This window comes from Plecotus auritus (genome assembly GCF_963455305.1).
Source record: "Plecotus auritus genome assembly, chromosome: 8".
NCBI classification, from domain to species: Eukaryota; Metazoa; Chordata; class Mammalia; order Chiroptera; family Vespertilionidae; genus Plecotus; species Plecotus auritus.
The window spans coordinates 52579257-52596253 of NC_137782.1; the positions used below are offsets into that span (position 1 = coordinate 52579257).

The following is a 16997-nucleotide window of genomic DNA, read 5'->3' on the forward strand; positions in this document are numbered from 1 at the left end:
TCCTCTTGAAATTGCTTAACTAGAAATCAAATCTATAGAAGTTATTTTAAACCCTAGTCTAGAGGCAGTTAAAAGCTGTAATTAAGAATCGTCCTAAATCTCAGAAGAGAGACAAAAATATACTCCAGAATTCAACATTTCATTATATGGTATATGTGCTGTCCTGGGCTATGACATCTGTACCAATTAATTCACTTCTATTTTTTGCGGGTGCAGAGTGGAGGAGGTCAATGGGGGCAAAAAGGGAACATCTGTAATACCTTCAAAAATAAAAATAAAATTTTTAAAAAGGCAAAAAAATTCACTTCTTAAACCTCTCAGATGGAGATAAGTGGTTAAAAATGTGATAACCCAGATGTGCATAATTCTACAACTGATCTTCAGTGGCCAAGGAAAATAGGAAAAACACTATATAAGGCCATTACAGAAGCCTTTCTCTTAAGAGCAGATTGGATAAAGATTCAAAATTGCAAATAAAATAATGATAAATAAATAGGAGGCTTTCTAAAAATAGAAGTAAACTTTCAAAAAATATTCTAGGGTAGATCCAATAGCCAAAATAAAGGTAATCTTCTCTGATATGACATTACAATTCAAGAAAAAAGGTAGAAAAATGCAACTTACACTCATCTCGGAACCTTGGTTCTGCGTTAGGCCCAACTCTCCCAAATGTTTTTATGATCTCTATATGCAAAGAATATTGGTCTTGATACTGAGGATCTTCCAGGAAAGAAGCCAACTGCATTTTCACTCTTTCCAGCAACTTAAAAAGTGGATATGTACAGTCATTTTATGGGATATTAAAAATTGAGTAGAAAGATATACATTAAACATGGCTTGCAGCATCAGAGTCAAATATTTTATATCTACATGGGATTAGAAATTTGAAATTTAGTACTTAGTCTTTTGACTCAGAAAAGGTTTTACATTTTATGCCTGATTCCTCATTTTTTGTTTTAAAAAATAAAAAATATTACCTGAAAAATGGTTAAAACAAATAAAAAGATCCCACAATATTTAGGAAAAAGAGATAAGTAATATTTTGTATCTAAATTATAATTCTTAAAACAAATCACAGTGTAAGTTACCCAATTATTCACCTTCCGAAAGCAATGAGTCACTAATGACTTATATCTTACTCACATTTCCCTAAAAGACGTTTTTATTTTAGGATTTAAGAACATATGTTGAAATTCGGCCAAAACTGCAAGGTTGGCAGAATGATGTACTTTTTAAATGTGCTTCACCAGTGAAATATATCAATGAAGAATGGAAAACATTTTTTACATAAATAACAAAAATGTTTAATTTTTGTTATAAGAAAATCTACATGACAGAAATCTTACAAAATAGTTTTTCTTTTTTGGTAAATGTCTAATAGATGGAAAATCTTTTTTGCATTTAAGTGGCAAAGTAATATGCCCACAAATCATTTATCTTCTAATCCTATAGGGTTTTTCATTTATATAAAGACATGTCCAATCCTATCTAATAAAAGAGTAATATGCAAATTAACCATCACTCCACTACACCAACAAGCCACGCCCACAAGCCAATCAGAAGCGAATATGCAAATAAACCCAACCAACATGGCCACGGCCACAGAGAGCAGGAGGGAGGCTTGGGTTTCCCTGGCAATGGAGGAAGCCAAGCTTTCCGCCTGCCCTTGCTGGCCTACGCCTCCACTCAAGGCTACAAAGTTTCAATGATAGAAGATACATAAACCCAAACAAAAATGGCGGCAGCCACGGAGCTGGAAAGAGCAGGAGGCTAGGGTTGCCCCCGGCGATGGAGGAAGCCAAGCTTTGCGCACACCCTGGCCAGCCCAGGCCTCCACTTAAGGCTACAAAGTTTCAATTATAGAAGATACATAAATCCCAACAGAAATGGCTGCCGCCACAGAGCAAACAGGAGGCTTGGCTCTGCTCTAGGCTACAAAGTTTCAATTGTAGAAGATAAATAAACCTCAGATACCAGGGCCTCCGCTTGGGTCGCCAGGGGGCGTGGCTGGCCTGCAAACCACCACAGGCTCCTTGCCCAGGCTGCCCCACGCCCCAAGGGAACCCCCACCCTGATCCAGGACACCCTTCAGGGCAAACCAGCTGGCCCCCACCCATGCACCAGGCCTCTATCCTATCTAATAAAAGAGTAATATGCAGATTGACCATCACTCCAACACACAAGATGGCTGCCCCCATGAGGTCAAAGATCCTGCCCCCATGTGGACACAAGATGGCCACCACAAGATGGCCAGCAAGGGAGGGCAGTTGGGAGGGACCAGGCCTGCAAGGGAGGGCAGTTGGGGGTGATCAAGCCTTCAGGGGAGGGCAGTTAGGGGGGACCCGGCCGGAAGAGGAGGGAAGTTGGGGGTGACCAGGTCTGCAGGGAAAGGCAGTTGGGAGTGACCCAGGCCTGCAGGGGAGAGCAGTTGGGGGGGACCAGGCCTGCAGGGAAGAGCAGTTAGGGGTGACCAGGCCTGAAGGGGAGGGCAGTTGGGGGGAACCCAGACCTGCAGGGGAGAGCAGTTGGAGGGACCAGGCCTGCAGGGGAGGGCAGTTAGGGGTGACCAGGCCTGCAGGGGAGGGCAGTTAGGGGAAAACAGGCTGGCAGGGGAGCAGTTAGGCATCAGTCAGGCTGGCAGGGGAGTGGTTAGGGGGTGATCAGGCTGGCAGGCAGAAGCAGTTAGGGGCAATCAGGAAGGCAGGAAGGCAGGCAGGCAAGTAGTTGGGAGCCAGCCGTCCTGGATTATGAGAGGGATGTCCGACTGCCCATTTAGGCCCAATCCTGGTGGCCTAAATGGGCAGTTGGACATTCCTCGAGGGGTCCCAGATTGGAGAGGGTGCAGGCTGGGCTGAGGGACACTCCCCCCCCCCCCCCCCGTGCACGATTTCGTGCACCGGGCCTCTAGTTTCATAATAAAGAATGAAATTGTGATCCTAATTTTGAGAAGTGTCTCACAGTTAATGTGGCAGATAAAACCTAACAAAGTTGAAATTAAAACCTAAGCTTCTAAATCAAAATAAAATGTGAGGGAGGAGCCTGTAGTAGTGTGGAGCAGGCAAGACAGAGCACTGTCATAGTGATGTGTGCTACAATGAGGTACCAGTCTACTATGACTTGCAGCATGACATCAATGACATAGTCAGGAGCATACACATGCCCTTCAGCCTTTATTTGTGACACCAAGATAGGTTTGTGGTCCTAAAATTATCTGACAAAGTAGTCTTTACATCTGTACAAACTGGCAAGCAGGAATTTATGCAGGCTGTCCAGAATCTAGTGGATAACAGAAATCTTTGGAACTAGAAGTGGTTTGAAGGGATTATCCAAAACTACAATACCCAACATCTGAGAGTTGGTTTATACTTAATTTTCTAATTGAGAAGAAAGACTAGAGATTTCCTTAGGATATGATAATGCTAGAAGCCCTGTGCACGAATCCGTGCGCCAGTAGCTCGCCAGTGGCTCACTGCCGTCCTCCTGTAGCTCCCTCTGCCCCCTCCCCCCCAATAGCTTGCTTCCCTGCCCACTCCTGTAGCTCTCTGCTGCCTGCTTGTAGCTCGCTGCCCCACCCTCCTGCTGATCCGTGATCTGGTCGTTACGCTTCATGGTGTAGCGACCATTTGCATATTACATCTCTATTATATAGAATACTTTGGGCAGACTATTATGTTTTCAAATACTGATATCCTCCTCTGGCCACACTAAGAAATAAAATGAAAGGTATGATGCTCCCTGTCCCCAGCCCCAACCAGGTATATGTATGATAATGTGTTATTATCACCTCAACCCTATATAGACAGAAATAAATTTCAACCATTTCCTACCTCTCTTTGAATAACTGTTTCCATAATAGTGCCAAAGGCTGGAATTGTGGCAATCCTAACGGAGCTGTTAGAATGGAAAGAGAAAGAAACTGAAGCTTTCTTTGAGATGAATATCTATTCTTAAAATGTATATCAAAGTAAGTACAATGTAAATATACTGTATTAAATCTCTAGCAATGACAAATTAAAATTTAAAAAGGCAGACCAAGAAGAATGCTCAAAAAGGCAGACAGGATAACTTAAGGTCGCAGTCTGTGAAACTCACAATTCAGGATCACTGGACAAGGTAACAAGGGCCGGAGCAACCCGCTTGTCAACTAACGCTTCACTCATGCCTCGTAGAGTCAGCTGTAAACCAGTCAACATGCAATAAAAAATGGTTTGGTAAACTGGAATGAGAACTGGGTTAGCTGTGACTGAGGATGGGCAGGCAGACTGATTGGCCTTTCTTGGTTTAGTCACCCACTCGAGCATTAAATGTTAAGCCTTTGGTTCATGCCACTAAACTTACTGGTAACAATATATTAGTGAGATTAGCAGAGCATCCCTTCTTGGCTTGGAAGAAATAGTCCATCAGCATGTTTTTAAGTTTTGGAAATATTTATTGAGAACTAATACTACTAATATATATTTTTAAATAAATGGCCTCCAAATTAAGATCACTATGCAAGTTGACCTACAGATACATAAATATCTTAAATATGATAAAGTTTAATCAATAAGTGTACTCCAATATTGTTATTTTAAAGAGATAAGTATATTCTTCAATGACTTTAAAAGCTGATGGTTACTTCTTGACAGGCGCATTTTGAAAAGGATGCTGAATGTAAAAGGCAGGGACCACACTTACATTTCAGGGTCACTGGAGAGAGTAATGAGAGCAGGAACAACCCTCTGAGCTACCAGAGTTTCATTCACCCCCTTCACCAACAGCTGATTGGTCAGCGCAGGGGATATTCACAGGTGATGCATGTTAAGAGCAAACACAATGCCACGGTAGGAGAAAAGGAATAACCAAGAGAAAGAGAGAAAACACAAAAGCAAAAACAAAATTAGAAGCTAAGCAAATATTGCTACTAGAGTGCTTTATAAAGGCAGAGAATGCTTAGGAGGAAAAAAAAGCTTAAATAGCCTGGCAGTCCACAAGAACAGAGTTTGTCACCAACTTAATAGCAGTTTGTACTTTTGGTCAAATAGTCTATGCAATTTATATGTTCAATTAAAATGCAATTTTTTAAAAAAGCTTTACTTTAAAACAAAGCTAAAAAGAAGATACATACTGGGTTCTATGGTTAAAATTATTTAAGTAAATCTGGTGTGACTTTTTTATGACCAATAAAGTACAAACTGCACTGTTTTCAAACAAAACTCAAATGGCTAGCAGCCACCACTAAATTGCTTCTGATTGTTCTAGAGCAAGTTTAAATCGCATAGGGAAATCCCCAACTTTTTACATCACATAGCTTATAGATAGATATAATATAGCCTAGTGGAAAGTATGACATGTGGGAATAAGATCTGGGTTCAGACTCTAGCTCTCCACTTATCAGCTATGTGGCCTTGGATATATTATAATGTAATCTCTTGAAACTCAAATTTTCTCATCTGAAAATGGTGATATTGTCATCTACCTTAAAGGACAGTTATGCTACTAATTACACATAATATACCTAAATATTATGCAAGACAAAGACTAAGCATTCAAGAAACATGAGGTTAAATTTTTAAAAAATATATTTTATTGATTTTTTTACAGAGAGGAAGGGAGAGGAATAGAGAGTTAGAAACACTGATGACAGAGAAACATCGATCAGCTGCCTCCTGCACACTCCCTACTGGGTATGTGCCCACAACCAAGGTACATGCCCTTGACCGGAATTGAACCTGGGACCCTTGAGTCCGCAGGCCGACGCTCTATCCACTGAGCCAAACTGATTAGGGCAACATGAGGTTAATTTTTATGAGTACTCCAAGGATATAAGCTTTTGTAATATATTAGGAAAAAATTATTAAACTAAAAAAATTTTATTGTGTGGTGATGAATGGAAAGTAGACTTTTGGTGGTGAGCATGATGTAGTACCTCAGATGTCAATTTATAATTTTGCACACCTGAAACTTATATAATGTTGTAAACCAATGTTACCACAAAAAACATATATTAAAAAAAAATATTTGACTGGTTCAAGTAGTTTTCTGTTTTGTATTTCTCTAAAGGCTCAAGTAAATAAATTACTGAATTTTATTAGTTTAGTAGAGAAGGGCAATATCCTAATTCTCAATTTCAGAATGTAAACACAAATTAATGCTAAATGCTAACCAATCTGTTCTCTGGTAGTGGAACTAGTCCTCTTGAAGATAAAAGATGTCATGGAATTTTTAGTAACAAAAGCCAAACACTGTGTGCATATCTTAACACATTCCTCCTACACAACACATCAGAGGGAGCAGAGCTCACTTTATGTGAAGATTCTTAATTTTACAATAATCTGTTACCATTTAACAACTTATTCACTTTAGAATCTACTTCAACATTCTGAAATAATTTTTATTAAAAAAAATCCATAGATAATTAGGCAAAAATAAAATGACATAAGAACTTTTTTTTACTACTTTAAACATTGATAATATCAAGTACAAAGAAATACTAAAAAGAAGTTCAAATACTGTTAAATAAAGCTCTTATCTCCATCATTTTATAAATAAGTAGCTTAGATTTGAATCAGTAGGATGTATGTTAAAATGTCTGCTACCTTGTGCCAGCCAAAAAACGTTAATAAGAAAAGGATAATCTAGGGACAAGTTAATTTTTCATTGCTCTGGAGTTTTTAAGTCTAATTCCTGGTCCAGCTAGAATACCAGAAAGCAAAATTTAAGAGCTATGAATTATTACACACTTTACATACAATATCTCATTTGATCTTTGAACCTGATGAGGTAAGTACAGCTATTATCAATGTTTTAACAGATGAAGAAATGAGCCTTGGAGAAATTAAGTAACCTATCCAGGGTTTTAGAAATGAACTAGAAAATGGACTCAATCACATCTGTCTTAAAGCCCATGCCTTCTGTGAGTTGTAGTCCAGTGTTACATGCTAATTTCCTTATGATTGATATAAGAAATAGTTATATGCAGTTCTTTCTGCATCTTTTGGGAAATCCATTATGTCACACTGGGAGTCACATGATAAAGTCACCTTATAAATCAATTTCAATAATAAGTTGCTACTTAAAAGAGTGATATACTGCCTTTTATTTAACAACTAAAGGGCCGGTGCATGAATTCGTGCACCAGTGGGGTCCCTTGGCCTGGCCTGCGGGATTGGGCTGAAACCAGCTCTCCGACATCCCCCGAGGGGTCCTGGATTGTGAGAGGGTGCAGGTCAGGTCGAGGGACCCCACCAGTGCACAACTGGGGCTGGAAAGGGACATGGGAGGTTGGCCAGCCACGAGGGACCGCGGGAAAGCTCCAGGGTGTGTCCAGCCTGTCTTGCTCAGTCCCAATCAGCCAGACCCCAACAGCAAGCTAACCGACCAGTCGGAGCATCTGCCCCCTGGTGGTCAGTGCACGTCATAGCAACGGGTTGACCAGTCAACTGTCTGCCCCCTGGTGGTCAGTGTACGTCATAGCAGGCGACTGAGCAGCCTTAGCATATCATTAGCATATTACACTTTGATTGGTTGAATGAACGACCGGGCACTTAGCATATTAGGCTTTTATTATATAGGATATTATGTAGGATGAGAATCCATGACTGAGCCCTAGCTGGTTTGACTCAGTGGATAGAGCATCAGACTAAAGGGTCCCATGTTAGATTCTGGTCAAGGGCACATGCCCAGGCTGTGGGCTTGATCCCCAGTAGGGGGCGTGAAGGAGGCAGCCAATCAATGATTCCCTCTTGCCATTGGTGTTTCTATCTCTCCTCCATCTCCCTTCCTTTCTGAAATCAATAAAAACATGTTAAAAAAGAAAAGAAAAAGAAAACATGACTGATTGGATTTTCCCTTTCTGTTCTGTGTCTGAAAACTCGAGCTAAATTTAGTGTTCAATTTCACTAAAGTATCTCATATTATGTTCCTGGTATATCATTTCTTGACTTCTATACTTTCTGATCTCACATTAAATTTTTTTTTTTTAATTTTAGGTGTCCTGTTTTTATGTTTTTAATTTAAATTAATTAATTTATTTAGTGGGGGGAGCAGGCATAATTATAAATTATAAACTATTAGTATCAAAACAAATCTTATAAATATACTTATTCCTTTAATACAGTTTAGTTTAAAATACGGATTATTGACAAAAAAGTAACCATGACTTTTACTAGCATGCTCAGTGAAAATATTTTATCATAAATGAATTTGAAAAAGTATTATAATAAATCTCTCAAATTAGACTCAGAAGCTCATAATCAACCCGAGAGAACACTGAAAACTGCTTAAGCATAGATATAGTTTACAACCAGCACTGATAGCAAACATAGAAAGTGAAAACCTGACAAAAGCCACATATAAGAAATAAGGTAGAAAAAGTTCAAACACAAATAAAATGGGAGGATGCTTCATTTTATTTATTTAAATAATCTCCACTTAAATGATTTGCTTCACCAGTGTATACATACATTTTAGAAACAAATGGTTTAAAAGCAATAGTTTTTATAGTCTTAGAATAAAATCCTATGAAGAGCATATATTAAAGAAAAAGCTCTTCATTTAAAGGGGGGCTTTTTTGTCTCTTTTGGGGGAAAGAAGGGATTAAAGAAAGACTTTTTTCTTTCATGGTAATTACTCTTTTTCAGCATACTGAATAATAAAAAATTATTTACACCCCGAAGGAACTTATACTAGACATCAAACCGAATTTTTAAATTGACATTAACCATGACAAAGAACACTTGATTATAGTTTTTTTTTTATTAAATATGAGTAATAACTGAGGGAGTAACATGGACAGAGAATTTTCAACCTCCAGATAACAATAAACTTTTCTTTGAATTCCACAAATCTATTTTACATATTTAAGTTTCAGAAATTATACATTTTAAATATATCAGAGCTCTATCCTTCAATTGCAATGTATCTTAAATTGTGGAAAAATTCTGAAATTCAGGAAGAACTGAATTATCCCATTTTTCTTATGGAAATAAATGCTTTCAGACATTTTAAAATCACATGCATATTTGGGAAATTTAGTTGGGATAAATATGCTCCCTAAACTACTATATTATTGTGTGAATAGCATAAATTAAAAAACAAACAATAATGATTAACACATTTATTAAGCTCTCATTATGTGCCAGGCACTGTTTTAAAGGCTTTACAAGTATTAATTCTTAATATTAACAAAAATCCTTTGGGATAGATACTTATTATCATCTTCATTTTGTAGATGAGGAAACTGAGGCACAGAGAAGTTTGAACTCACAACTAAGTGGCAGAGACAGACACTGAACCCAGGCAGTCTGGCTCTATGGCAAGACTCAATAGCAATAAGAAATACTCGAAACCAATTTTAGTGCTAAAATACCAGTTCTAGATATATGTATATTTTTAGGCAGTGACATATTTCCTCTATGATGGATACAAAAGATAGGTATTTCAATTTTCATAGTTAATTTGGGTAGGTGGCAATTTAAGAAAATCTAGTTAAATTACATGAACAGTCTTTTCTCTCTTATAAATCTGTGAGCTGATAATATATAGGGATGCTATTCTGGATATGATATGTGAGGGAATAGTGAAGTAAGAATAATCAATAAAATAAATATTTCCATAACTACATTAATAAATTTTTTAATGCTACTCATGAATACAACTATATTTTACAACTTTAAAAATATATTGCTTCCGTTTATTTTAGAAGCCACATAACTCAGTAAACAGAGTGGTTAGAAAGATTTACATAGAATGGAAATTAAAATACGATTTAAAAGAAAATTCAAAAACGGAACTGACATTTAAGAATAACATCCACATTCTTAAATATGTCAAAGCTAAATTTCTGCCCCATCACACAGTTCACAACTAGACACTATTCAATACCATAAAACACACAGCAACATAACACAGTATGCAAAGCCATTTTTTTATATAGGATATTATATAGGATGAGAATCCATGACTGAGCCCTGGCTGGTTTGACTCATTCCCTTCTCCCTCTTCTAGAGAAAATCATTATAATCTGAACCAAGAGAAGCATTTGTTTACATACCTCAAACATCCTAGCAGCAGTACACCTCACAAGTGCTGAAGTATGGACAACACCATACCATAAAACCGTTAACAATAACTCGTGGTAGGCTGGATTTGCACTGAAAGAAAAAAAATCAGTGTTAAAGTAAGAGCCACAGTGCCTTATGGGGTGTACTGAAAAATATTACATTTATAGAGTATTAATAATAAAATATTGGTAAAACATGGAATATAGTTTAATGTGTTACATCTAAGAGTCTTTAAAAAAGGAAGTCAGCCTATAAAACTACAAACTTCCAGCATACTCAAAAATTATACTTTTAACTCTTCAATAGCATAAAAGTTAAAATTTTAAAAAGATAAAGAAAAATAAAATTTACCTATGAGATAAAAAAGAAAGGATGCCAGACTAAGAGTCAGATGGGCACTTTACAGCCTCTGTAGATCTAACTATCTATATCAAAATTGGAGAAGCAATACACGTCCTATCTATGTCATATGGTTGTTGTAAGATCAAATAACATCAACTCAAATCATCTATACGGAAGGGCAAGCTGTCTGTGAAACCCATCACAATGCAAGATAGTATTAATAAATGTATAAGCCTGTTTTCAGTGAAGACTGGATTAACACTGCTTTAGCAATAGATGATGTGAGTATGAGAGGGACTAGGCAATAAAATGGAACAGAAATAGGAGCCTAATGACCTGGCTTTCAACTTGGGGCTCCTTTTTCAGTTTTGGAAAAACAAAATTTTCTTCAAATCTGTGTTTGATTTTGTTTCTCCAAATGCTTTAAAGAAAACGTAAGTCTGTGCCCTTTCCCCACACTTTTATTATAATGTATTGATTACAAAATATTAATATATAAATATGCAAAAACAAAATACAAAAAATCTTGTCTCAAAACCAAGACAGCTGATGTATATACCAATCTTTTTAGACTGAAAATATATATTCCATAAATCCAATATAAAAATTGTATATGGCTTTTAAAAAACGGTAAGCTATTATTTTTACCCCAGTTCCACAAAAGAAGCCTTCAGGCTATCAAGAGGAGCATGAGACAATGAAAGCAGGGTCATTACATCTTCTAAGAATCCAACTAACAGTTTCCTGTCTTCTTCCTACAGAGGAAAAAAACTGATAATGAATTTCCAAGCAATCAAGTACAATTAAAACCATAATTTACTACTCTCATTAGAAAAATTTACTAAATAAGGGGACAATATCCTAATTTGGAAGCATTTTAATTAAAAGTATTTATTAAGCATATCTATAATCACAGTGCTAGGAAGACAAAGACTATCTTACTTGAAAGTTTTAGATCCGTGCTGTCCAATGTGGTAGCCATCCACCACATGTGATTATTCATATTTAAATTTAAATTAAAAATTAAGTGAAAGAAGGAATTCAGTGACTTAGTTGCACTGGCTACAATTCAAGTGCTTAATAGCCACATGTGGGTAGCAGCTACCTTATTGGGCAGCTGAGATATAGACTAGTTCCATCATTGCAGAAAGTTTTATTACACAATCTGGGTTAAGAACATAAAAAGGTATATTCTCTCATTAAAATTTATTTTTCCAATTTTAGTTCCCATTAATTTTAGCTCTAAATACTTAAATACAAACTACTAAAACAGCTACCCCCTAATAGTAGAAAATCGATTTGCAAGAAATTATATTTGCAACAACTTAGTGGTGAGAAACTGCATGCTTGATGAAATATAGACAATTGTGTTCTGAAAAGAAATAGTTGCGCCCTTGATTGAAAAATAATATATATATTTTTAAACTTTCTTTAACTATTATTTTAATAATCAGAAAATATTTGTCTTTTTTCTTACACAGCACTGTATTAATAAATATATATTTTAAAAAGCAAGTCTGCTAAACAAGGAATGTTAAAAAACACACACAACTGTATGTTAAATTAACCTGAATCTGAAAGGAAAGGGAATTTGACATTCTATCAGAAAATATGTAATAAATTAAAGTCAAGTTTTTTGTCATTAGGGATACCATTATTTTTGTCATTAGGGATATAATAAATCAACAATAAACAGCTTCCAGAGGAAGACTAGATTATCACCTACTGTTTTTTTCTACACAGTAAGACAAATTTAGAATGAGGAAGTGATAAAGAATCAACAAAAGTAATGATCAGCATGAACAAAAGATGGATGTAACAGTTTTAGATCACGACAGTCTACTTAGTGAAAAGTTAGACTGACAAATCAGCATTAGAGCTACATTGAAATAGTGATTTCACCCATTTTTAGTTTCCTATGTCAAGCAAAAAGTATATATAAATTTGTTAAATGAACTGAAAAAAGTTAAGTGTGAAATAAGAGCTATGAACTACAACTCTAAGTGAGCATGGATTTTTTAATTTGAAATTTACTACAATCCTATTTCTCATTTTTAAAAGCTCAAAACAAGATATACTGCTTATGTATTTGATTCAAAATAGTTTTTGTTAACCAAAGCAAAAGGGCAGTGATTTACCCCAACAGAAAATTTTGTTTAGTAACAAAAATATTAACTGCTGGTATGTGCTTCCTAAAACAAGTAACACTGGCAATCTATGATAGCTACCTCAACTATATATATATATTTTTTTAACAAACTAAGAAGTTATCTCTTCAGATATTTGGACTTCATATAGTGACTCAAAAGATATATCCTTATTCATTTATTCAACAAATCTACTAAGCGCCTACTTACTTGGTACTTTATTATGCTTTAAAACACTATGGTCAAAATCAACATACAAACTTGCAGTGGTTAAACAAGAGAGAGAAAAACATCGACATCACACTTGTTATGCTGAAACAGCTTCCAAAATTAAACAGAGGAGAATGGTATTCGTACTATTGTGCCTGGCATGTGCTAGGACTAAATCTCTATGAATTTAAGAACAGCAAGAGAGACTACATTATGAGGTAGTCCAAGAACTAGTGTAGAAAAGGAAAGTTTAAAAGAATACTGGCCAGCTGGCGTGGCTCGGTGGTTGAGCGTCGACCTATGAACCAGGAGGTCATGGTCAGGGTTTGATTCCGGTCAGGGCACAAGCCCAGGTTGTGGGCTTGATGCAAGAGGCAGCCAATCCATGATTCTCTCACATCATTGATGTTTCTATCTCTCTACCTCTCCATTCCTCTCTCTCTTAAAAAAAAAAAAAAAAAAAAAAAAGAATACTGTAATACTGTGCTACTTTAACAGAACTGGAGCTTCTATTGCAAGGTATTATGCAGATAATGTAGAATTATATTTTAATATTATAAGATGGTTCATATCTATTTTGGAAGACAAGTGTAATAAATATAAATTGCTGTACTTTGAATTCAAAAGGCAAAATAAATGTTATTAAAAAAATGAAAGAAAATTCAGGACAAAAGATCTTCCTTTCTGATTCTCACATTCTAATTTCAAAAAAAAAAAAATGCTTTTATCCTGAGTCAATATTTTCACCTTACTAGTGGAACTTGCTTCACACTTAAAAATGACTGATATGCCTTAGTACACACACATCATGTGTGTGTTATTAACTTAAAACAACGTTAAGTAGTCTGTTATATTGGTGACTACCAATGAACCACACATTCTGGTTCATGTCCTTGTTTAGGTCTCTCCTCTTAAATCTGGGCTGGGCTGATACTTGCTTTAACCAATCTTATATAATAAAAGGCCAGCGACCGTAACAGTGTAATGACCAGAACAACCGATTGACCAGTCGCTATGAGGTGCATTGACCACCTCTCGGTCCCTCCCCCAAGCCTGCAGGCTCTGATCGCTGGATGGCTGACAGGGAACCAGGGTGGGTGGTGGCGGGGCAGGACTGGGACTGGCGAGCGGGCAGAATGGCTGATCTATTGGTCCCTCCCTCCAGCCCACAGGTTCTGATTGCTGGATGGTGAATGGGGAACCATGGAGAACCAGGGTGGGCAGCAGGAGGGTGGGACTGGGGACTGGCGAGCAGGCAGAAGATGGCCCTGATTGCAGGCGAGGCCTAGGGACCTTCCCAGCGCATGATTTCATATGCTGGGCCTCTAATAGAAAGAATATAATAGTAGTGATGTGCTAATTCTAGGCCTGAGACTTAGCCTAGCTGATTCTTTTGTACTCTTGGGAGTCCTGAGCCACCATGCAATAAGTCTGGCCCCACTGTTCCAGAGGCCCCATGGAGAGAAATAGGCCCTAAGATTACAAGGAGACTGATCAGCCATCCTATCTGAGCCCCCTACCAACCAACCAGTTGAAGGCAGAAACATAAGTAACCACCAGTAGGACCAGCAGAAGAGATACCTAGCTGAGCAAAGCCCATGAGCAAATAAATGGGCCAGAATAACCCATTAATGTTTTGGGATAATTTATTATGCAGTAATAATTAAGAAAAATAAAGTATGATTAAAAAGTACTTTGCAGCCAAAACCGGTTTGGCTCAGTGGATAGAGCGTCGGCCTGCGGACTGAGGGGTCTCGGGTTCGATTCCGGTCAGGGGCATGTAACTTGGTTGCGGGCACATCCCCAGTGGGAGGTGTGCACGAGGCAGCTGATCGATGTTTCTCTCTCATCGATGTTTCTGACTATCTATCCCTCTTCCTTCCTCTCTGTAAAAAATCAATGAAAATATATATTTTAAAAAGTACTTTGCAGCCTGGCTGGTGGTGCTTAGTGGTTAGAGTTGCCTGTGCACTGAAGGGTCTCAGGTTTGATTCCCCGTCAAGAGAACATACTTCAGTTGTGGGTTCACTCCCCACCCCCTGGTTGGGGCATGTGTGGGAGGCAACCAGTCAACGTGTTTCTCACATTGATGTTTCTCTCTCTCTCTCCCGCAACTCCTTCCTTCCCTTCTACTCTCTCTGAAAGTAATGGAAAAATATCCCCAGGTGAGGATTAGCAAAAAAAAGTACTTTGCTAGAACAATATAAATGAACAAACAAAACAGAAACAGACTCATAGATATAGAGAAAAGATTAATGGTTGCCAGAGGGGAGGGCAGGGTTATGAGCCTGGGTGAAAAGGGTGAAGGGATTGAGAAGTACAGATTGATAGTTACAAAATAGTCATGGAGATGTAAAGTACAGCACAGGGAATGTAGTCAATAATGTAATAACTATGTATGGTGTCAGGTGGGTACTGTAAATATCAGCGGAACACTTTGTAAAGTATGATTGTCTAACCCAGTGGTCGGCAAACTCATTAGTCAACAGAGCCAAATATCAACAGTACAACGATTGAAATTTCTTTTGAGAGCCAAATTTTTTAAACTTAAACTTCTTCAACGCCACTTCTTCAAAATAGACTCGCCCAGGATGTGGTATTTTGTGGAAGAGCCTTACTCAAGGGGCCCAAGAGCCGCATGTGGCTTGCGAGCCGCAGTTTGCTGACCACTGGTCTAACCAATATGTTGTTCACCTGAAACTAATACAAAATAATAATGAATATAAACTGTAATTGAAAAAAAATTTTAAGAATAAAAAATAAAATGTATAAAAAAGTACTTTGCTAAAACTGATGAGAGTACAGTATTCTATAGCATTTTGTAGTTTGCTTTACCTAACATGTGTTTTCTTTGTTATGAAAAGTTCATCATAAAACAGAAGGAAACTGCTAAATAAGTGCAATCTATCACTTCTACCAAAGTATCAAGATGAACACAATCTCTAAATTTATTTATTCAATAGAGATTTTACTCAGAGACTTATTCAAATACGCTCTCCCACTATAAATAATAAATCGAATAAAATGAATAAATGCTTTGTTTTCCTTTATGGATAACATTTTCACCTATACACATTTAAAAAGACATAATATTAGGTAACTGATAGAAAGTACTTCTACATTTTCCAGTAAAAGGATTTTTGCCCTTACCTGAATATAACACGTAAGAACTCCTGTTGCATAAATGGGGACAGTGGCTTTAGTGAGGACCCCATTTCCAGCTGAGGAATCTAAAATTATGAAAATAATTTTTAAAATTCTAGTATATTTTAAAAGCAAAGCAAAAAGTCACAATGTTAATTATATTTAAAGTTACAACTGGTTACAAGGCTTACAATATCATTACTTTGAAAAATAATTTTGATTAAAATATATTTACTGGGAGTTATAAAAATATAACTTACTACTTTTTACAGAGTCATTAGCATAAACATTTTTGATAGATGGGGAAAAACTTTAATAACCAAAATGAGATGCTATACTCATTTCCATAATCAGAAATCAGAGTTTTCTTTAAGAACCTCCCAAGTGCTCATATAAGCAGTTCTTCATAAATTTGTAGGCTTTCAATCTGTAGTATTCAATGAAATGTAAAGGCACTCAGCTTAAAGGAGGCGCCTAGATGTGTATTATTTAATCTGCTTCTAGATATACTACCTAGTATCCAGTACTGGCCTAGTTCCAGAGCCCCTGCTGCATCCTCTATAGGGATTTTCAGCCAGGAGTCAGGCTAATTAAAGCAGGGGAAATGGAGAATCATCCAACCACAGAAGAATGCCTTGTGACTACTGGAAAGTGAGGTTTTTTAAAAAATGTAGCACCTGTAGATGATTTCAAAGAAAGGTTCTAGAGGTGATATGACAGTTACTATCTATAACACCAATAGCTTGCTCTTGCTTATTGACCTTTAGGCACCGTTTTGAATGCTTTATAGTTGCTTTTATGTACTAACAATATTTTATTACTTTTTTTCCTATTTTTATATGGTTTTAAATTCTCTTCAGAAACAAACTGAGTTGAAAAGGTGTCTTACCTGACTTCCCTAAAGGAATTTTAGCAAAAAAGAAAGTTCAAAATTCATATCAACTAGTATTTGAGATTTATTTATTATCTTGGTAGGAGTAATTTTTTTTTCTTTAAGGGAATACTGACATTGCTTAAGTAAGACTATGGTAGTTTAGAGGTAAACCTGAGGCTAGGAACATAAGTTAAATTCATAATATGCACTGTATATACAGGAGTTAGTAACCCACTT

At 36.8% G+C, this 16997-nt stretch overlaps 1 protein-coding gene across 3 annotated transcripts in view; it reads right to left on the minus strand.

The window, feature by feature from the left end:
• The window catches only part of RELCH (RAB11 binding and LisH domain, coiled-coil and HEAT repeat containing), a 117279-nt gene that overhangs the window by 12946 nt on the left and 87336 nt on the right, over positions 1–16997 (minus strand). For all 3 annotated transcript variants that reach the window (XM_080684455.1, XM_080684454.1, XM_080684456.1), the window contains 6 exons: positions 15893–15972; positions 11034–11140; positions 10034–10133; positions 4678–4760; positions 3828–3891; positions 625–763 (listed from right to left, as the gene is read on the minus strand). In XM_080684455.1, the coding sequence (XP_080540581.1) occupies positions 625–763; positions 3828–3891; positions 4678–4760; positions 10034–10133; positions 11034–11140; positions 15893–15972 (573 nt within the window). The remainder of the gene's footprint in view (positions 1–624; positions 764–3827; positions 3892–4677; positions 4761–10033; positions 10134–11033; positions 11141–15892; positions 15973–16997) is intronic.